Source organism: Musca domestica, unplaced genomic scaffold (genome assembly GCF_030504385.1).
Source record: "Musca domestica strain aabys unplaced genomic scaffold, Musca_domestica.polishedcontigs.V.1.1 123, whole genome shotgun sequence".
NCBI classification, from domain to species: Eukaryota; Metazoa; Arthropoda; class Insecta; order Diptera; family Muscidae; genus Musca; species Musca domestica.
This window is the reverse complement of record NW_026712161.1, coordinates 912305-936381: the sequence shown is the minus strand read 5'-3', so window position 1 is coordinate 936381 and position 24077 is coordinate 912305. Positions and strand designations below refer to the sequence as shown.

Genomic DNA, 24077 nt, shown 5'->3' with positions numbered 1-24077 from the left:
TAGACCAAATGTTACAGAAGTCATTTCAAGTATTAACTGGAAAAGGATTCTCTTTGTAGATTTACATCTTTGTAGGCCGGTTTTATAAATTTCGCGTTTTTGGGAATATGAAGATGAGATTCTCTTCAGATGACCTTTCAGAAAGATCGGTCGCCAATATTTGGTATAAATATGTTCACAATTGGGCGCCAATATTTGGCGCCCAATATAGTCTCAACAAATTATGGTTTATTGACAACTTTATAGAAGAAATCTGAAGAGCCTGAAGAAATGTGCCATCGAACGTCCTCAAGGTCCATTAAATGGGTATAATATTAAGAGCGACATTCTGAAGTAAATCTTGATATAAAAACTGAAGTTGGAGATCTTATAGACAAGCAAAATAATAGTGTTTTTGTAGAAGATATGCAGATTGCATTATTTTTTATGAAACAAGTATCAGTTTAAATCCCTCAACTTACCCTGCATTTTCGGCTGCAACAATTGACATGTGTTGTTGGGGCTCATCTGTTAGCAGCAGCGTTAGATAAGCCCTACCCTCCGTTTGCGGCGCACTGCTGGAGATGATACTTGGACGAAGTCACCAATATTATGTCGCTTGGCTTTTGATGTTTCCACGATTACACCGAATTTCAAAAAAATCACAATACGGTTGGCGAAAACGAAAACGTACGAACGAACCGTATAAACGAACGAAAAAACGCGTAGAAGTTGTTGGTGTTTTATTTATTTAATTATTTGTTTGTAGATTTTTGTCAAACTGCAAAGAGAAGGGGAAGAAGAAAAATAAAATAAATTAGACAAATTAATCAGAGAAAAGTTGTTACATTTTTTTATCAAATTTTTTGTTTTTCTTGAATGTAAATTTTCCTGAAAATCTAATATTACTAGCAAGTTTTTCTGTTTTTCCTCTCGCTCCTCTTTAGGGAAAATAAAACAACACCAACAACAACACTTAAAATCTCAAGTTACAAGAAACACTTAAAGTTTCTTACTAGATGCCTGGATGGATGGGTGGCTGGCTGAAAGATGTTGGTGTCGCCGCCGCCATCACCACGGCTGTTAAGGCAGACAACTATGAAACGCATAGCGTAAGTTTGTTGTTGTTATTTTTCACTTTGTACTTCATACGAAGAAGAAGACCCTAACAATATTCATGAGAAAGTTGCCAGCCAGGAGATGACAACAACGGCAGCAACAGAAGAAGAAACACAAGAAAATAAGTTGAAAAAAAGCAGATACTCATATGAAAATGTGGTTGTGTTGTCAAATAAAAGAAAAGACTAACGGTTTTCCAATGGAACAGTAATACCTAAGCCGTATGTTTATGCTAGAGAAAAACTTATAAAGTTTTTATCCGTAAACCTCTATAGACAAGCTGAAGCCCAGAGAGCCTTAATATGTGGGTTGACACCCAAAGAGCCTTTAAAGCCGAGCTGTATTTCTGAGCTGAAGCCCACAGAGCCTCTATTTCCGAGCTGAAGCCCAGAGAGCCTCAATAGGCGAGTTGAAGGCCAGAGTCTCTATAGACGAACTGAAGCCCACAGAGCCTCTATTTCCGAGCTGAAGCCCAGAGAGCCTCAATAGGCGAGTTGAAGGCCCCAGAGTCTCTATAGACGCTCTGTAGGCCAGGGAGTCTCTATAGACGGTCTGTAGGCCAGGGAGTCTCTATAGACGAGCTGCCGGCCAGGGAGTCTCTATAGACGAGCTGCCGGCCAGGGAGTCTCCATAGAGGAGCTGCCGGCCAGGGAGTCTCTATAGACGAGCTGAAGGCCAGGGAGTCTCTATAGACGAGCTGAAGTCCAGGGAGTCTCTATAGACGAGCTGAAGGCCAGGGAGTCTCTATAGACGAGCTGAAGGCCAGGGAGTCTCTATATACGAGCTGAAGGCCAGGGAGTCTCTATAGACGAGCTGAAGGCCAGAGAGTCTCCATAGACGAGCTGAAGGCCAGAGAGTCTCCATAGACGAGCTGAAGGCCGGAGAGTCTCCACAGACGAGCCGAAAGCCAGGGAGTCTCTATACACGAGCTGAAAGAAAGGGAGTCTCTATAGACGAGCTGAAGGCCAAGGAGTCTCTAAAGACGAACTGAAGGTCAGGGAGTCTTTATAGACGAGCTGAAGGCCAGGGAGTCTTTATAGACGAGCTGAAGGCCAGCGAGTCTCTATAGACGAGCTGAAGGCCAGCGAGTCTCTATAGACGAGCTGAAGGCCAGCGAGTCTCTATAGACGAGCTGAAGGCCAGCGAGTCTCTATAGACGAGCTGAAGGCCAGCGAGTCTCTATAGACGAGCTGAAGGCCAGCGAGTCTCTATAGACGAGCTGAAGGCCAGCGAGTCTCTATAGACGAGCTGAAGGCCAGCGAGTCTCTATAGACGAGCTGAAGGCCAGCGAGTCTCTATAGACGAGCTGAAGGCCAGCGAGTCTAGTCTCTATAGACGAGCTGAAGGCCAGCGAGTCTCTATAGACGAGCTGAAGGCCAGCGAGTCTCTATAGACGAGCTGAAGGCCAGCGAGTCTCTATAGACGAGCTGAAGGCCAGCGAGTCTCTATAGACGAGCTGAAGGCCAGCGAGTCTCTATAGACGAGCTGAAGGCCAGCGAGTCTCTATAGACGAGCTGAAGGCCAGCGAGTCTCTATAGACGAGCTGAAGGCCAGCGAGTCTCTATAGACGAGCTGAAGGCCAGCGAGTCTCTATAGACGAGCTGAAGGCCAGCGAGTCTCTATAGACGAGCTGAAGGCCAGCGAGTCTCTATAGACGAGCTGAAGGCCAGCGAGTCTCTATAGACGAGCTGAAGGCCAGCGAGTCTCTATAGACGAGCTGAAGGCCAGCGAGTCTCTATAGACGAGCTGAAGGCCAGCGAGTCTCTATAGACGAGCTGAAGGCCAGCGAGTCTCTATAGACGAGCTGAAGGCCAGCGAGTCTCTATAGACGAGCTGAAGGCCAGCGAGTCTCTATAGACGAGCTGAAGGCCAGCGAGTCTCTATAGACGAGCTGAAGGCCAGCGAGTCTCTATAGACGAGCTGAAGGCCAGCGAGTCTCTATAGACGAGCTGAAGGCCAGCGAGTCTCTATAGACGAGCTGAAGGCCAGCGAGTCTCTATAGACGAGCTGAAGGCCAGCGAGTCTCTATAGACGAGCTGAAGGCCAGCGAGTCTCTATAGACGAGCTGAAGGCCAGCGAGTCTCTATAGACGAGCTGAAGGCCAGCGAGTCTCTATAGACGAGCTGAAGGCCAGCGAGTCTCTATAGACGAGCTGAAGGCCAGCGAGTCTCTATAGACGAGCTGAAGGCCAGCGAGTCTCTATAGACGAGCTGAAGGCCAGCGAGTCTCTATAGACGAGCTGAAGGCCAGCGAGTCTCTATAGACGAGCTGAAGGCCAGCGAGTCTCTATAGACGAGCTGAAGGCCAGCGAGTCTCTATAGACGAGCTGAAGGCCAGCGAGTCTCTATAGACGAGCTGAAGGCCAGCGAGTCTCTATAGACGAGCTGAAGGCCAGCGAGTCTCTATAGACGAGCTGAAGGCCAGCGAGTCTCTATAGACGAGCTGAAGGCCAGCGAGTCTCTATAGACGAGCTGAAGGCCAGCGAGTCTCTATAGACGAGCTGAAGGCCAGCGAGTCTCTATAGACGAGCTGAAGGCCAGCGAGTCTCTATAGACGAGCTGAAGGCCAGCGAGTCTCTATAGACGAGCTGAAGGCCAGCGAGTCTCTATAGACGAGCTGAAGGCCAGCGAGTCTCTATAGACGAGCTGAAGGCCAGCGAGTCTCTATAGACGAGCTGAAGGCCAGCGAGTCTCTATAGACGAGCTGAAGGCCAGCGAGTCTCTATAGACGAGCTGAAGGCCAGGGAGTCTCTATAGACGAGCTGAAGGCCAGGGAGTCTCTATAGACGAGCTGAAGGCCAGGGAGCCTCTATAGACGAGCTGAAGACCAGGGAGTCTCTATAGACGAGCTGAAGGCCAGGGAGTCTCTATAGACGAGCTGAAGGCCAGGGAGTCTCTATAGACAAGCTGAAGGCCAGGGAGTCTCTATAGACGAGCTGAAGACCAGGGAGTCTCTATAGACGAGCTGAAGGCCAGGGAGTCTCTATAGACAAGCTGAAGGCCAGGGAGTCTCTATAGACGAGCTGAAGGCCAGGGAGTCTCTATAGACGAGCTGAAGGCCAGGGAGTCTCCATAGACGAGCTGAAGGCCAGGGAGTCTCCATAGACGAGCTGAAGGCCAGGGAGTCTCCATAGACGAGCTGAAGGCCAGGGAGTTTCCATAGACGAGCTGGAGCGCGGGGAGTCTCTATAGATGAGCTGAAGCGCAGGGAGTCTCTGTAGACAAGCTGAAGGCCAGGGAGCCTCTATAGACGAGCTGAAGCCCATAGAGCCTCAAAAGGCGAGTTAAAGCCCAAAGCGCCTCTATAGCCGAGCTGAAGCCCATAGAGCTTCAATAGGCGAGTTAAAGCCCAAATATCCTCTATAGCCGAGCTGATGCCCACAGAGCCTTAATAAGCGGGCTGAAGCTCAGAGAGCCTCTATAGTCGACATAAAGTTCAGAGTGCCTCAATAGGCGAGCTGAAGCTCAAAGAGTCTTAAAAGCCGAGCTGAAGCTCAAAAAATCTCAATAGGCTGACTGAAGCCTCTATTTCTGAGCTAAAGCCCAGGGAGTTTCTAGATACGAGCTAAAGCCCATTGAGCTTCTATAGACGAGTTAAAATGCTTGGAGCCTCAATAGGCGAGCTGAAGCCCAAAGAGCCTCCATTCTTCAGCTGAAGCTTATAGAGTCTTTATTGACGAGGTGAATTCCAGGAGTTTGTAAAGGCGAGCTGGTGCCCAAAGAGCATTTATACGTGGGCTGAAGCCCAGAGAGCCTCAATAGGCGAGTTGCAGCCTCTATAGCCGAGCTGAAGCTCATAGACCCTCTATTGGCGAGCTGAAATCCAGGGAGTTTCTAGAGGCGAGCTGATGCCTAAAGAGCCTTTATTTCCGGACTGAAGCCCTGAGAGTTTCTGGAGTGGGAGCTGAAGAGGATCCCCTTTTTTTCAGAAAATATTCTACCACCTTTCCTCACTGCTAATAAAATCGGCCACATAAGGGGTGTTACGTAACTAGTTCCACATCCAAAAAATTCTCCTTTTTATACTCCCTTTCTCAACCACTTCACCCTAACCTCTTTCAGCCCAATGTTCCCATAAAAGCCCGACGACTGTCGCCAATGCACAGTCGTGCCACTTATCCGACCCCACAAATGTTCAGTTCCATTTTGCTGCGTAAACAAGCGCGTCGAAACTAAAACCAAAAGTGGGCGCAAATAACGAAAGAAACGAAAAAAATATAGCCGACGTTTTTTAATGTCTCTCCAGTAACAAGCGAAATATGTTCTTGTCTTGTTTTTTTCTTTTTCTTACACACAAACACACTTCTCAAGAGCTGTGTAAATATCAAAGTAATTCACTTGTTGTTTTTGGGGAGATAGGGGTGGGGGTCTGTGAGAAATTGTACAAATATTGGACGACACTTTTAGAGACTGTTTTTAATAGATAATGCCAGAAACATATAAATCTATTTTTTAAGTTCTTTTTTTAGAAATGGAAAACATGGAAATGATATTAAATTAGTTTATGGACATTAGGATGTGGTCAACAAGACGCAAAGGCGAAAGGGGGCGGGGGCAATAAATATGGAACAGTAACTTCCCACAGGAAATAAACAAAAAAAATCTGGAGCACAGGGAATCTTTATGGGCGAGCTGAAGTCCGGGGAGTTCCTATAGACAAGCTGCAGAGCATGGAGTCTCTATAGACGACCTGAAGGCCAAGGAGACTCTATAGACGACCTGCAGAGCAGGGAGTCTCTATAGACGAGCTGGCGGGCAGGGAGTCTATATAGACGAGTTGGAGTATAGGGAGTCTTTAAAGGCGAGCTGGAGCGCAGAGAGTCTTTATAGACAAGCTGGCGGGCAGGGAGTCTACATAGACGAGCTGGCGGGCAGGGAGTCTACATAGACGAGCTGGCGGGTAGGAAGTCTACATAGACGAGCTTGCGGGTAGGGAGTCTACATAGACGAGCTGGCGGGCAGGGAGTCTACATAGACGAGCTGGCGGGCAGGGAGTCTACATAGAAGACCTGGCGGGCAGGGAGTCTCTATAGACGAGCTAAAGCGCAGGAGGTCTCTATAGACGAGCTGGAGCGCAGGAAGTCTCTATAGACGAGCTGGAGCGCAGGAAGTCTCTATAGACGAGCTGGAGCGCAGGAAGTCTCTATAGACGAGCTGGAGCGCTGGAAGTCTCTATAGACGAGCTGGAGCGCTGGAAGTCTCTATAGACGAGCTGGAGCGCAGGAAGTCTCTACAGACGTGAATACCTCATAGAAGCCCTATGTCTTCTCATAGAAGACCTAGACCAAGAGGTCTTCTCATAGAAGACCTGTAGGTCTTCTCATAGAAGAACTGTAGGTCTTCTCATAGAAGAACTGTAGGTCTTCTCATAGAAGAACTGTAGGTCTTCTCATAGAAGACCTGTAGGTCTCCTCATAGAAGACCTGTAGGTCTCCTCAAAGGAGACCAGGAGGACTTCTCATAGAAGACCTATAGGTCTTCTCATAGAAGACCTGTAGGTCTCTTCTCATAGAAGACCTGTAGGTCTCTTCTCATAGAAGACCTGTAGGTTTCTTCTCATAGAAGACCTGTAGTTCTCTTCTCATAGAAGATCTCGATACCTTAAAAGACCTGGAGGACTACTCATAGAGGGTCTTCAACGAAAGGACCTTCGTCTTCTCTTACGAGACTCTTCTAATGAGAAGACCCTCAGCTCGTCTAGGAGAAGATCTTCGCATTTTGTAGGAGAAAATCTTCGTATGTCCTAGGCGAAGACATTAAGTTCTCCTGTGAAAAGACCTTAAGCTTTAAGCTTTAACCTTTCTCTGAGAACATCCTTTATCCTTTTTAAATATCTTTAATTTGAGAACTTCAAATCAGATTTTATGTTTTATTTTTCTGTCATTAAGATATTCCGCTAATAAGTTGTTTATGGCTTATCAAACAACAGTCAAAGTGCCACATAAAATTTATATCAAATGTTGTGACATCTGATGGGGGAGGTGGAGGAATGTGTGTGTATGTATGTGTGTCTGTATTAAGCTATGCATGCTCTGCTGGATAGCTGTCGGACTGACTGTCTGTCCCTCTGTCTGTCTCACTGTCTACATATCATAGAAATAAATTGAGTGAAAAATGAAACTCAGTCGTCGTTTTGGCATTCATGCATGAGATAAATAAATCTTCATCATTATGAACATCTTTATTGCTGCTGTTGTTGTTGTTGTTGTTGCTATTTTAATATGAAATTGTAAGCATTTTTTTGGTTTTTGTTGTAGCTGTTTTTTTTGCCATCATACACACAATGGCAAAATCAAAAAAACGAGTTACAATGCAATTGCTTGTTTCAAGAGCTGTAGTCGGTTGGTGTTTTTCAATATCCACACAAGACCATGAAAAAAGTAGTAGAAACTCGGCTTTTGATGTTGCTGTTGCGTTTTTTGAAAATTTGATATTATTTTTCTTTTCATACGGAACGTGATACGGCTAATATTGAAAAGACATGGAATTGTTGAACAAAAAAAAATCAACTTTGATTTTCAAGATTGAGTTGTGCTGGCTGGCTGGCTGGCTACCGCCATTGACGAATAGCATCTAAAGCGCGTGCGCCGCTCGCCGAAACAAATTTTGCTGTAATACCAAATTCATCATAGCAACCGGCCTCCTTCAAGCCGCCTATTTGTGTGATTTCAAGTATTTAGTTAGTCAGTCAGTCAGTCTGTTACTAAAACAAGTTGGTGGAGTCTGAATCTGCCTGTGCAAAAAACAAAATCGCACATATTTGATTTCCATGAACATTGAGACGCTTGTGGTAGTATTGCCAGAGGTTGGTAATTTTTCACATCAATTTCAGTAATTTAAGACATTAAATGTAGTTTTATCTCCATTTTTTTTTTTTTTTTTTTTTTGGTTCGTCATTCACCACTAGCTCTGCTCAGCTTGCGAGCAATGTAGCTATGTTAAACTTGTATCTTGTATCAAGTTGAACATGTTTTTTGCTTTGCATTAGTTTGATGGTTTTATGCTTAGATGGCATGACGGGTTGAGGTGGCTGATGGGTTCTACCAAATACAGAGGAACAGGGTAATAGAAAACTGCAATTCTTAGGGTTTCAAATCTCTTATTTATAAAAAAGTACTTCGTGGAGACTCCGACCCTAGGGGCCTAAAAAGCTTATCTGAAAAAATAAAGTAGAACAACTGAAAATATATTTTTTTAGGGGAATCCATAAAAATCTTTTGAAATAAAATTTTGACATGGCTTAAAAAAAAATTTCGCTCGGGCCGATCTTTGAATACCCTCCACCTTTTGGAACGAAATTGGCAATTTTCAAAAAAAAAAAAAATTAAAAAAAAAAAATAAAATCCGTTAAAATTTCTATTAAAATATTAGAACTACCAAATGTAGTCGTTATATTAGGGTCTATACTACGACGTGGACCAGCATAGGCAACTTTTGTCATAAGCCATTACAATGTTCAAATACGAAATTTGAAAAAAAAATCGGTGAATAATGTCTTATATATCTTCAGGGATTCTTTGAAAAAAATCTTATCAAAGCCCACTGTGCAATGATTAGTGTTGGGCCATTTTAATTTTGGAAGCAAAATCAAACTTAATATACCCTCCATAATATGGTGGGGGGTATAAAAAAATATATATCTTCAGGGAGTCTTTGATATTAAGGGCCAAAAGATCTTCTCTGAGAAGAAAAACTAGAAAAATCGAAAATATATTTCTCTAGGGAATCCATAAAAAATTCTTGAAATTAAAAATCGTATCATAGCCCACTGTGCAATGATTAATTAGTGTTGGAGCATTTCAATTTTGGAGGCAAACTCATAGTAATTGTGTTTAGTTTCAATCTATAAACGAACAATCACACATACGAAGCTAAAAATGTGGGCTCGGCAGTGGTTTAATTGAATTGTTTATGTCTAGGTTGGGAAGCTATTTCACTAATTTTGTTAGTAAATTAAATTTTCATAAAAAAATCGAAATATTTTTTTAAAAATACACGTCCGTGCCATCTAATATTTTTGAAAAAAAAATTAAAAAAATTAGGAGATTATGAAAGGAAAGTAAAGCTTAACATAATAAATAGAAGACACTTGTATCGGCGATTTGAAAGTTTACATTGCAAAGTAACCTCAAGCGAGGGGGGCAAGTTCTACCCTCTTCCATACTTTTGCACTTTTTCTAATTAAGACTCCTAGGAATCCGTTTAGGTATACAGGTTGAAATGAAAAAACTGCAACCAACTTCAGACTGCTATCATTTCTAAGCCACTCGTCCGACCAGTGAAAGCTCATATATTGTTTACAAACGCACAAAAGCATTTTGGTGAGAATTTCCAGAAAAAAAGTTACTTGTATTGGAATGGGCCGCCATAACTGCCGATCGCTCTCCTCCCGTCGCTCTCCGCTCGTATTAATCGACCGTGGCATCAGCATAAATGCCGAATATTATCGCGAAAATATTCTGAAGGGTGTAGTAAAGCCTTTTGGCCTCACACCTTGGACATTCCAACTGGACTCAGCACCATCGCTCTCAGCACGCGTCACACAAGAATGGTTACGAAATGAGGTTCCTCGCTTCCACCAAAATCTCGGGATACCAATCCGTTGGACTATTGTGTCTGGAGTATTTTGGCACTAAAAAATACCAAAGTGTTGATCGCCTCAAGCAAGCGCTTCGCCAGGAATGGGCCAAAATACCGCAGAGCAACATTCGGGCAGCGTGAGGCCGTTTGAAGGCCATAATTCGTTCCAAAGGTGTCCACTTCGAACAAATCAAAACTTATTCTAAAATTTGATGCTATTTCCGACATTTTTTACTTTCATTCAATAAAATTAAAAAAATGTAAAAATTATGGGGTTTGACTTTTTATCTCACCCTGTATATTTGACAACATTTAGGATAGAGTTTTGATATTTGACAGAGATTTTAGGATTACATCTAGAAGGAACAGAACAGAAAATGGGTCAAAATAACTCCGATTTCAATTATTTTTTTAAGTTTTGGCCATATTTTCCAAATAACTTCGCCAAATTCTGGCAGTTTGAGTTTTTATTATGTGAAAAGCTATTTACAAAAAATAAACAATAAAGGTCCACCTTTTGGTACAGTTCTTATATAAAGATGACCCTGATGGTAGTCTTTGCGAGGGCCTGGCCATTAAAAAATTTTGCAGCGAATTGGAAAAAAAGTACTAATTTTTTCAGAAATAGACAAGGTTTTTTAACAAAAATTGATGATAATTTTTCATGATATATATTGAATATACAAATTTTTTTTTGTTCACAGACTTACAATGAAATTTGATCTAGAAATATTCTTACTTTCAGACTTTTGCCAAAAAATTATGTTTAAATGGAGATTTTGTCTAGGTTTGGATACGTGTTGAATTTGAAGTAAATAACGTATGTACATAATTTTCGCATTAAATTTCCTAAAAACTATTGAACTTAGATGAATGGTTTCGATGAAATCATAATCCGATATGTGCCAAGGTGTGGTTTAGGGGCGATCTGGTCCTCCACGACTAAGGTTTGTTGGAAAAATAATTTTATTAAAAATTCACGCCTAAGGTTTTGTTGGGAAAAATAATTTTCAAAAAATCGATGCCTAAGGTTTTGTTGGGAAAAATAATTTTTAAAAAGTCCATGCATTTTTTTTCAATGAAAAAATAATTTTTAAAAAATCTAAATTTTGTTTTTTGATAAAAATTTTTTAAAAATAGTTTTTTAAAGCAATCTCTGTAACCTACCTCCATGCCCACCCCATAATACTTCCCTGCTGATATACAACGCAACCATTCAACCTGTTACCATGCAATTGTGACCCAGTCGTGATAATGAAAGTAATTTTCACAAAAACAAAAAATAATAATAATTTATATGAGAAAAATAACGACAACAACATGCCCCACCCCCTTGGCTTTTCATGTGGCATGGTGAGAAAATTCTGTACAAAAACAAATTTATAAAAATGCACACAGGCAGTCCACAGCAGTGTTGTTAAGTTGTCGTCATTTCCGAGAATTCTCTCCCTTCCCCACCCTCTTGATATTCAAATCAGTGATATGTTGTTGTTATTTTCTTTATTCATTCATTCATGATTTGAAATCAGAATTTTTGTTTCTTGTTGGTGAGTTTTGTTGCTATTCATTTAAAATTTTCATCATTTGCCAGAGAACATGCCACGCGTACAGGAAATTATGTTACAAGCAACAGCGACAACAACAACAGCAGCAGCAATAATAATGATGATGCACACGCTACATACATACAGTGATGTGTATGTATGTCGAATACATACATACATCATTATTATGCATACATAAATAATTGTGTAGCTGATATGCGTATAATACTAAAGTCAAACATGGCTATAACGACCTGCATTTGTTTGGGGGGAAAGCAGAGTTCCGGGCATCCCAACGAATTCTTGAAAATCGCGTTCGCCTGTTGTAAAATCAATGTATGTTTATGTGTTGGTATGTTTTGAATGGGTGTATGTACATACTTCTTAAAATAAAATTCACATCAATAAAAATAATAAAAATAACAACAACAAGTTGACAATGCATTGCCACAATGAACTCAGCAACAACAAAACAGAACACTTGCGGTTGTCACTTATATTTTAATCCGATATATGCAGCTCAAACCCGTGGTTGTGAATTTTGCAGAAATAATTTTCCCCAAGAAAATCGTACTTTCAAAAAAAAAAGTATTTTCCAATTTAAACAAAAGTGGTAGATTTTTTAAAACATTATTTTTTCCAACAAATCTTTAGGCGTGGATTTTTTAAAATTATTTTTCCCAACAAAACTTTAGGCGTGGATTTTTTAAAAATCATTTTTTCGAAAAAATCATTGGCGTGGATTTTTAAAAATCATTTTTTCCAAAAAATCATTGGCGTGGATTTTTAAAAATCATTTTTTCGAAAAAATCATTGGCGTGGATTTTTAAAAATTATTTTTCCCAACAAAACTTAGGCGTGGATTTTTTAAAAATTAATTTTCCCAACAAAACCTTAGGCGTGGATTTTTTAAAAATTATTTTTCCCAATAAAACCTTAGGCGTGGATTTTTTAAAACTTTTTTTTCCCAACAAAACTTAGGCGTGGATTTTTTAAAAATTATTTTTCCCAACAAATCTTTAGGTGTGGATTTTTAAAAATTATTTTTCCATTAAAACAAACGGCGTGGATTTTTGAAAAATTATTTTTCTATTAAAACAAAAGGTGTGGATTTTTTAAAAATTATTTTTCCATAAAAAAAACGGCGTGGATTTTTTAAAAATTATTTCTCCATTAAAACGCCGTGGATTTTTTAAAAAATATTTTTCTATTAAAACAAAAGGTGTGGATTTTTTAAAAATTATTTTTCCATTAAAACAAACGGCGTGGATTTTTTAAAAATTATTTTCCTATTAAAACAAAAGGTGTGGATTTTTTAAAAATTATTTTTCCATTAAAACAAACGGCGTGGATTTTTTAAAAATTATTTTTCTATTAAAACAAAAGGTGTGGATTTTTTAAAAATTATTTTTCCATTAAAACAAACGGCGTGGATTTTTTAAAAATTATTTTTCCCAACAAAACCTTAGTCTTGGATTTTTTAAAAATTATTTTTCCCAACAAAACCTTAGGCGTGGATTTTTTAAAAATTATTTTTCCCAACAAAACCTTAGGCGTGGATTTTTTAAAAATTATTTTTCCCAACAAAACCTTAGTTGTGGATTTTTTAACATTTTTTTTCCCAACAAAACCTTAGGCGTGGATTTTTTAAAAATTATTTTTCCCAACAAAACCTTAGGCGTGGATTTTTAAAAATTATTTTTCCCAAAAAACCTTAGGCGTGGATTTTTAAAAATTATTTTTCCCAACAAAACCTTAGGCGTGGATTTTTTAAAAATTATTTTTCCCAACAAAACCTTAGGCGTGGATTTTTTAAAAATTATTTTTCCCAACAAAACCTTAGGCGTGGATTTTTTAAAAATTATTTTTCCCAACAAAACCTTAGGCGTGGATTTTTTAAAAATTATTTTTCCCAACAAAACCTTAGGCGTGGATTTTTTAAAAATTATTTTTCCCAACAAAACCTTAGGCGTGGATTTTTTAAAAATTATTTTTCCCAACAAAACCTTAGGCGTGGATTTTTTAAAAATTATTTTTCCCAACAAAACCTTAGGCGTGGATTTTTTAAAAATTATTTTTCCCAACAAAACCTTAGGCGTGGATTTTTTAAAAATTATTTTTCTATTAATACAAAAGGTGTGGATTTTTTAAAAATTATTTTTCTATTAAAACAAAAGGTGTGGATTTTAAAAAAATTATTTTTCCATTAAAACAAACGGCGTGGATTTTTTAAAAATTATTTTTCTATTAAAACAAAAGGTGTGAATTTTTTAAAAATTATTTCTCCATTAAAACAAACGGCGTTGGATTTTTTAAAAATTATTTTTCCCAACAAAACCTTAGGCGTGGATTTTTTAAAAATTATTTTTCCCAACAAAACCTTAGGCGTGGATTTTTTAAAAATTATTTTTCCCAACAAAATCTTAGGCGTGGATTTCTAAAAAAATTATTTTTCCCAACAAAATCTTAGGCGTGGATTTCTAAAAAAATTATTTTTCCCAACAAAACCTTAGGCGTGGATTTTTTAAAAAAAATATTTTTTCGAATAAAACCTTAGGCGTGGATTTTTTAAAAAAAAAATATTTTTTCGAATAAAACCTTAGGCGTGGATTTTTTAAAAAAAAAATATTTTTTCCAATAAAACCTTAGGCGTGGATTTTTTTAAAAATTGTTTAAAAAATGTATTCATGATTTTTTCTCATATGAACATTTCTGTCTCTTTTTCTCTCTCTCTCCCTCTCTTGTATACCTGTAGAAGATACCAAGCTAGATTTATTATGTATCGATGTATCTATGAATGTTTGATTATATCGTCATAAGTATTATTACTACCGTTGCTACTACAGGTTGTCAATGTAATATTATCATGTAGTCTTCCGCCCTTCTTCCCTCCCGCTCCCTCCACGTATTCATAGGTACACACATATATTTTTTGTTGTTATTGCTTTAATGATGGGTGTTAGGTACTTCAAATTGGTGGTTTTTTGAAGGAGGGTTGGTTGTTTTTGAGTACATATGTGTGAGGGTTTTGTTTATTGTTTCCATACAAACAGATTTTTAATGGCATGGATTTTGAACAAAGTTGATGAAGGGAAACATACGTGGAGATTCTAATGATTATAGATAACGATTTGAGAAAAATATTCAAAATTGTAAATGCGGTTGGGAAAAGGGTGTAAAAAACACAGATTTCGATCTTAAGGAAAGATATTTAAAATGCTTCCCGATTGTGGACGTGAAGATGATGGTCTATTTTATCCCAAGATTTACATCGCAAAGTAATCTCAATATGGGGGGAAAAATCTCCCCATCTACCATATTTTTTGAAAATTTTCGAAGAACGATTCTTAGAATCCCTTAATTTTAGCTGTTTAGTATCTTAAGAAATATTATAGACAACAATACTAGAATTGGTTTGTTCAAGCACTTTAACCCTCAAGCGAGTCACCAAAGGGGTCTTTTTGGTCCTTTTTCCACAATATGATTGAAACTCCCTTGAAATGGCATCGAAACAAGTTAAAATGTTACAAAATTTTTTTTTTCATAAAATTCTACTATAGGTCCCAGAAAACATTAGATCTCTAAATCTTACTCTAACAGCAGGAATTAATAAATATTAAAAATTAATAAACATTAATTGCTACACAGTGTTTTTTTTTTTTTTTTTTGATCGATTTTTAATTCTCCTAAGGCTTGGTAGGTCAAATATATTCCTAAAAATCTCAACATTTTTTAATATTTTTTTCACTTTTTTAATTTTTCAAAAATTTACTTCATTACATTTCTGGTTATAACCTCTGACGATCTCACCGTTATTTTTTTTTTTTTCAAAATTCTTTGTATTTCTCAATACCCAATTACTGGCAACACCACACCATACAATGACAAATAAAATGAGTTCCATCCGACTCTAATCATTTCCTCTAAATTTACGCGCAACACTTCCAGGTGTTCGAACAATCATTCAACATAATGTCATTAGAGAACTGGCATTATCTATTTTATAAAAATCTCTTAATTATAGATTTTTGAAAACCTTACCAAAGACCACGAAAAGCAAAACACGTTCCATGCTCATTGCTGGGCATGACATGGCGGTGGAAAAAAAAGCGGCAAAAAACAACCAAACTTGGCAAATACACAAAGCGCTCGAACGAAACTCCAACATAATTCTTTAGAAAATTACGCAACTTTTATTTCACTGCTGAGAGCCAACAAAACGAAATACAAAGAATCACACAGAGCCAAGAAGTTATGAAGAAAAGAAAAAAAAAACTGGTAAGAAAACGTGATTCGAAGAAGCTAAAACGGCAGAAGAAGAATGAACGAACAAAAAACAACTAAAAACACAAATCACGATAATGAATCCAGCAACAAGTTCGGTTTTAAGCCATGAAACCGGTTGCTTGAAACGAAACTCAAATTCATGTTTTGTAATAGAACTTCTAGGCTTGAAGAAGACCAAGAGGGGAAGAGGCTCACAAGTGGAAATATAAAAATAAAAAAATAAGCGAAATAACTGAAAAAAGCCAGTAAAGACGAGGGCCAGCTAGCTGCACTGCAGTGTTAGCTGGCTAGCTAGTCATGGGTATACCATCAACTAACTGCCTGAATGCCAGACCATACCATGCCATGCCAATGAGGAAGTGGTAGAAACAAAACGGCCAAGAAGTTGTGCGTGCATGTGTGAGGTGTTTCTAAGCCACACTTAGAAGTGGCAGTAAAGCCCAGCTTTTTTTTGTACTGCCAACCAAACAACAAACAAACAAAAACGAAAAAACGTTATGCCATAGCACATTATGTTTTAGACACACACACTCACAAACATACATACCTATTCAGAGATACGTTATCTTCTTCTTGAATGTTGTTGTTTTTTTTTTCTTTTCTTGCCAATACCGTTAACATAATGGCTAAATCAACAGTTTGTCTTGCACAAAGGTAAACTCACTTGGAAAGCTTAGGCTCACATAGCCATTTAGGCCCAACAAGTACTCACATACATGTTGGAGTCTGAAGATATGTATATGCATCGAACATTTCAGCATGGAAATGCAGAATTTCTCCGAAGGTGCAGTAAGGGACATGGGTTGTGGTGTCTGGGGTGGGGGAAGCTAATGGCTGGGTAATCTTGGAGTTCTTCATTATTTTCATTTGATATGAAACTATAGCTGCCAAATTTCGTACCTGCCAGCCAGGGCTATCATCAGTGTTTGATTATCCACTCTCCGATCATCGGAGCTCATCATTATTGTTGCAAGTTCAAATATTATGCAACTATGAATCAGAATTTCATCCTTTTTTTGGGTTAATAAAATTTAATGTAGAACTTTTAATGGGTATTGCTATCCACGAAAAAATCAAATAACCAATTTTCAGTCAAATCGATTGGAAAATATGTTCAAGATCCTAGCAATAACTAATATCAGGAGCTAGCTTCACATATGGGCTGTAGCAAGAGGTGCACCTTTATAGAATTTTATGTCAATAGTGTTTCTATTCTAAGAACTCAAAATGCCTAAATTTGGCGAAATTAATTAGAGAACAAAGCTAAAAAATGAAAAAAAAAAAAATTAAATCGAAGTCATTCTTACATGAGGACTTTGGGGTATAACCAAATGGACAGATATGATCCATTTTCTATACTAATGAGTCCGGATTTCTTCCAAAGATCTCTAGCATATCTCAAATCTCTGTCATAATTGTTGCGGAATATACAATTCTATATAAAGACATATTTTACAAGGTTTTAATAAGTTTAGAACAGCATCTCAGGACAAAAACATGAGCATTAACAAATTTTACCTAGGGATTTTTCTGAGAACTTCATTGAGGTAGAGTGGACAACGTTGGACATTTGGGCGTTTGAGAAAACCCTTTTTTCATATAAATCGAAATTTTCAGAAATCACTAACAGAACAAATATTTTGAAAAACCCCCTTCCATGGATAATTTTTTTTAATCTGCTTTCAAAATCTAAGGAGTTGTTTGTTTCACTTCAAATATATCAACTTCGTTCAAATTTTCCTCACATTTCGATTTATGCACTTTGATGAATTCCCACTTGCTGTCTTAAGAATTATTTACCACAACGACAGCACTCGAGATGAGTGAGTATTTATTTATTTATTTAACTGACCTCAATTAGTTGCTGAACAGTTTATTTAAAAATATAATTTGCTGTCAATAAAGAAAAGAGAAAGAGAGAAGATATGCGAAACGGAAATATAAGTTCGGCCGGGCCGAACTTTGAATACCCTCAACCATTTGGAACGAATTCTCAAAAACAATAAAATCCGTTAAAAGTTCTGTTAAAATCTTAAATACACTGAATGTAGCTGTTATATTAGGGTCTATAGGACGGCATGGACCTGCATAAGTGACATTTGTCATAAGCCATTACAATATTCAAATGCGAAACTTAAAAAAAAAAAAACGTTAATAATGTACATAAAATCATCAAAATACCGAATATCGGGAGGTACCGTTATATGGGAGCTATATGAAGACGAGGACCTGCACAGAAAATTTTCTTTCACAGGCTGTTGTATCCACTACGAACTTCAAATACGATATCTCCAATATTTTCGGTGGGTATTGTACCTAAAATCGTCAAAATACAGAATATAGGGAGGTACTGATATATAGGGGCCTATACGCACACCTGGACCTGCATAGACAATTTTCTGTCACAGACTTTAGTTCCAATTACGAACTCAAAATACGTAATTTGTAACATTTCCGGTGAAACATGTCACAAAAATCATTAAAATACCGAATATCGGGTGGTACCCTTATATGGGATTATACGAAGACGAGGACCTGCACAGACAATTTTCTGTCTTATGCTGTAGTATGCATTACGAACTTTAAATACCAAATTTGAAACAATTCCGGTGAAACATGTCGCTAAAATCATTAAAATACGGAATATTGGGAGGTACCGTTATATGGGAGCTATACCAAAACGTGGACCTACATGGCCCATTTTCAATACCAAAAGTCTTGCAGACATAACATACATTTGATAAAAAATTTTATCTGTCAACTTTAATTCGTTCGGAAGCTAGAGTGATTTCCACAGACGGACGATGGATAAACGGTCGGAAAAATCGACATAGAATTTTATGCTGATCAAGGGTATATATACTTTGTGGGGTCTGAAATGTGTATTTCGAGGTGTTATATATCCTCCATACTATGGTGGAGGGTATAAAAATGAAAGCAACAGATCAGAAGGAAGGGAGAGGGCTTTTGGGACGATGATGATGAAGTTTATAATTCAGTATTTTTTATCAGCATTACATATCATTACTTGGTAAGACAAAAGTAAGTTATTTTTCCAGGTAAGTTTTATAAGAACATTTCATTTTTTTAGCTTACTGGTAATGCTACTGGGTATGTTACAGTCATTACTATTGGTTCTAAACTGTGCACTTATGTAATTACCTTTTTTTCTCAAAAATTATAATACTTCTATAATCTTGACATTATCCCGCAAATAATTTCAAAACTATCTTTCCAGTTGCTAAAACTGTCATCCAAAATGTAGGCTTCCCATTATAACGGAAATTATGTTCTGCATGCAATTTTCAAATTTAATTAGACTATATTTTCTCTATGCTATCAAGAAAACGAAAAACGAAAAATTACGTGACATTTGTTTCCGAATATCAGCAGGTTCCTATGTAGCTATGTATCTACAAACATACATGGAGATATATTTATTTATGTTTCAGCTTGTCTAGATGATGTTGCCTGGCTGGTAATAATAAAACAAATGTTACGATAGCATAAACATTTGTCTAAACAATTTATGATTCAGCTGATATGTCGTTCAAATATTAAGTGGCAATAATGGAAACAACAGCAGTTTTTCACTCTCTCTATCTCCCGTTTGAGTAGCGTTATTCGGTCGATAGGTGCGTGAGTGAGGAAGCGAGTGGTTTTGGGGTGTATTTTTTTTCTGATGTGTGTGTGTGTGTGAACGTGCGTGTGCCTTATCAACAAGTGGTATGCGTTGAGGGTAAATATAGGTTGGTTTACCCGACGAGCCACTGAGCGACCGACCATTACCATCACCACCATTCCATAGGCTGCTCTGATGATTTTTAAACGATGAAATCAATTGAATCATAAACCCAGCGAAATAATAATTGAAAATAAAATTACTGAAAGTCAATACAATAAATATTGAGTCATATATAAAATTTTATCAATTGATTGTTGTTATTGTTATTTGTTTTCAGAGGACAACGTGAGTTTTTATTTTTGGAAGTAATAGAAGCAACAATGTCTCTTCGAATAAAATTTGACATTAAATAAACTATTAACTGTTGTTAAAGGTAATTTTCAAGGAAGTTTTTTTTTCGGGAGAGAGCAAATCTTGTCATCCCAAGAATTGTGTGATAATCCTTATACGGGAACTGCCACTGAAGGCTAGGTTGGTATTGAACTTCCACTGAATTTCTCAATATTCTTCTTAAAATGTGCTCCTAATAAAGTGTGGAAAGACAAATTTAAATAATTTTTCCGACTCATTCAACTGTCAGTTAAGTATTTTCCAAATTAAAATATTTTCAAATGTTTATTTCTTGTAACAGCTAACATTAAATTTTACTGTCCAAAATCTAAGCTCACGTATTCCACTTTTAGCAACAGTTATTATATAACTTGTCCCTAACAGAAATTTTGAGAAAAAAATTATTCTTGAGCTTTCCAACGCTCCCTTTCACATAGGGCGAATTTCATCCGCAAATGGAAAAGTTACATTTAAATTTATCTTCAGATCTTCTAAGAAGTCGTTAAACTTCTCCCCCTATTTTTCAGAAGAAATACTACTGCTTCGTCCATTCATATGTCAATTGGCTGACCTGCACTGTGGAACTCAGAGTCAACTTCGATTGGTGTCACCGAGATTGAACTTCTTCTCAGTTTACAGTCTCATTCTGATTTTATCCCATGATGATATCGGGTTAATAATCTGAGTCTTTACCCACTCAAGGCTGCATCGAGGTTGAAATTCACATGGGATTGAGAGTCGCTTCATCACTATTAAATTAAACATCTTCTCAGTCTATAGAGATTTTTTATTTTAAGATCGGGTTAATAATTTAAGTCTTTACGTGTCACTGAAGGCTGTGTCGGGATTTAAATTCTTCTGAGTTTGAAATGCTCCTCCTCATTTTATTTGACTCTGTGCATATAGCTTTTTCCTCAAAAATTAAATTAATTTTTTTTCGTAGTTTGTAGACTGATTCTTCCGAGTCTTTAATGTTTATATAAGATTAATAATTTTAGTCTTTACCTGACACTGAAGCCTTGTCGATATTGATTGTAAGATTCTAAAACCCATTTCATTCGACTACGTGCCCTTAGATAGTCCTTTCCGTTTTGTTTTTTATACCCTTAGCCATATGGCTATGATCATATGGCTATCTTTTGATAGGACCAAAACGTGGCAATTCCGTTTCAGGACATATGGAGTCGATCTAGCGATGTCTCTCCATCTGTCTGGTTCGCATTGTAACTCTCAAAGGAAGTATCTGATTTGATCCAAACTTGGTACATCGTAAAATTATTTTCAAACTTAGATAGAGTTCAGAGATGGCCAATATCGGTAAAAATTTCAAAATTTTCGAACAAAATAATTTCTGCACAGAAAGAGAACTACCGGAATTATTTTAAATTTCATATTTAAAGTTCGTAATGGGTACCACAGCCTCCGACAAGAATTTTTGTGTGCAGGTCCACGTCTTCGTATAGCCCCCATATAACGGACCTCCCGATATACCTTGCTTATTTCAAATTTCGTATTTGTAGTTCGTAATGGGTACTACAGCCTATGACAACAATTTTTGTATGGAAGTCCAGGTCTATGTATAGGCCCCATATACCAGTACCTCCCTATATTCGGGATTTTAATGATTTCAACAACATTATTCACCGGAATCGTTTCAAATTTCGTATTGGAAGATCTCAAAGGTTTCAAATTTCGAATTTGAAGTTCGTAATGGGTACTACAGCCTAAGGCAGCAAATTGTCTATGCAGGACCATGTTTTCGTACAGCTCCCATATAACGGTACCTCTCAATATTCGGTATTTTGATGATTTTAGCGACATTATTCACCGAAATTGTTTCAAATTCCATATTTGAAGCTCGTAATGGGTACTACAGTCTATGACAGAAAATTGTCTATGCTTGTCCAGGTCTTCGCACAGCCCCCATATAACGGTACCTTCGGATCTTCGGTATTTTAATGATTTTAGCAAAATTATTCACTGGAACTGTTTCAAATTTCGAATTTGAAGTTCTTAATAGGTACTACATCATATGACAAAAAAATCGTAAGCAGGTCCATGTCTTCGTATAGCCCTCATATATCAGTACCCCCCTATTTTCGGTATTCTGAATATTTTGGCTGCATTATTCATCGAATTTGTATTGTATTTGAATATTGTAATGGCCTATGACAAAATTGCCTATGCAGGTCCACGTCTTCGTATAGACCCCAATATAACGGCAATATTCGGTATTTTAAAAATTTTAACAGAATTCTTCAAGGATTTTATTTATTTTTTAAAAATTTCCAAATTCGTTCCAAATGGTGGAGGATATTTAAAGTTCGGCCCGGCTTTTTTACTTGTTGAGTAGCAACCTGTCATAGAAGGCTGAGTCTTAAATTAAGCTCATTCTTTCGATTCTCCAAAGTTAATATCAGGTTCATAACTTGAGTCTTTACCTGTCACTGGATGCTGTGTCGAGACTGAAATTAACCCAATTTTGAGATTCTCCAATTCATTTTATAGTTCCATCTTTCCAATTTGTTTTTTTTTTTTTTTGATTTTGAAATCGGGTTTATAATCTGAGTCTATACTTGTCACTGAAGACTGTATCCATGTTGAAATTCACCTGAATTTGATATTCTCCGCCTAATTTTAATCGACTCTATTTATATAGCATAACCTTGAAAATGGTTACCAAGGCACCCACAAATTTTGAAGACTATTGCTCGTGATGACTGGATGATGGGCCTGACTTATTGGCAGAATATAGGCATCCACCGGTGTAAGACCTGTACCTTACATGTGCTAATTTGTCGATCTTCACAGGACTACTATAAATGTTAAATGAAGTATAAATTTTGGCCTACGGAGAGCTCCTAATTTTCACAATTCAGTTCATTACAAAGACGCCGAATTGGAAATCTGTCACAGAAGAATGGGTCAAGATTGAATTTCCTTTGTGTTTTTCAGTACCGCTACAATTTATTCGATTGAAGGATGGCTTAAAATAAATTTCCTTCGTATTTTCAATCCTTCTTCTCTGTATTGAGAATTTTTTGAAGTTAATCAAATTTGGAGCTCCACATGGCTTTGAAAAATCGTATATAAACTTATATCATAAACAATGCTTATAAATCTGACAAACAGCTTTAAAATGATTTTTTTTTGTGAAAACAATAACTTACTGTATTTTATATTTTTGTATTCACATTTTTCCTCTTCAAATCTTCTTTGTTTTTTTTTTTTTTACCTGAAACGAAACGAATAAAATATGTGAATGAATTAAGATATTTGTTATGTTTGTGAAACAACCATAATTATAATGAAAATATTATGTTTTTGAGGGAGAAATAAATTCCGAATATACAATTCTATATAAAGACATATTTTACAAGGTTTTAATAAGTTTAGAACAGCATCTCAGGACAAAAACATGAGCATTAACAAATTTTACCTAGGGATTTTTCTGAGAACTTCATTGAGGTAGAGTGGACAACGTTGGACATTTGGGCGTTTGAGAAAACCCTTTTTTCATATAAATCGAAATTTTCAGAAATCACTAACAGAACAAATATTTTGAAAAACCCCCTTCCATGGATAATTTTTTTTAATCTGCTTTCAAAATCTAAGGAGTTGTTTGTTTCACTTCAAATATATCAACTTCGTTCAAATTTTCCTCACATTTCGATTTATGCACTTTGATGAATTCCCACTTGCTGTCTTAAGAATTATTTACCACAACGACAGCACTCGAGATGAGTGAGTATTTATTTATTTATTTAACTGACCTCAATTAGTTGCTGAACAGTTTATTTAAAAATATAATTTGCTGTCAATAAAGAAAAGAGAAAGAGAGAAGATATGCGAAACGGAAATATAAGTTCGGCCGGGCCGAACTTTGAATACCCTCAACCATTTGGAACGAATTCTCAAAAACAATAAAATCCGTTAAAAGTTCTGTTAAAATCTTAAATACACTGAATGTAGCTGTTATATTAGGGTCTATAGGACGGCATGGACCTGCATAAGTGACATTTGTCATAAGCCATTACAATATTCAAATGCGAAACTTAAAAAAAAAAAAACGTTAATAATGTACATAAAATCATCAAAATACCGAATATCGGGAGGTACCGTTATATGGGAGCTATATGAAGACGAGGACCTGCACAGAAAATTTTCTTTCACAGGCTGTTGTATCCACTACGAACTTCAAATACGATATCTCCAATATTTTCGGTGGGTATTGTACCTAAAATCGTCAAAATACAGAATATAGGGAGGTACTGATATATAGGGGCCTATACGCACACCTGGACCTGCATAGACAATTTTCTGTCACAGACTTTAGTTCCAATTACGAACTCAAAATACGTAATTTGTAACATTTCCGGTGAAACATGTCACAAAAATCATTAAAATACCGAATATCGGGTGGTACCCTTATATGGGATTATACGAAGACGAGGACCTGCACAGACAATTTTCTGTCTTATGCTGTAGTATGCATTACGAACTTTAAATACCAAATTTGAAACAATTCCGGTGAAACATGTCGCTAAAATCATT

General features: G+C 37.2%; 1 protein-coding gene across 3 annotated transcripts in view; it reads right to left on the bottom strand.

Annotated features, from left to right (window-relative positions):
• LOC109611694 (serine-rich adhesin for platelets-like) overlaps positions 1-24077 on the bottom strand; it is a 279269-nt gene that overhangs the window by 194786 nt on the left and 60406 nt on the right. For all 3 annotated transcript variants that reach the window (XM_059118364.1, XM_059118367.1, XM_059118365.1), the window contains exon 3: positions 462-760. In XM_059118364.1, coding sequence (XP_058974347.1) covers positions 462-490 — 29 coding nt within the window. In that variant the 5' untranslated portion in view covers positions 491-760. The remainder of the gene's footprint in view (positions 1-461; positions 761-24077) is intronic.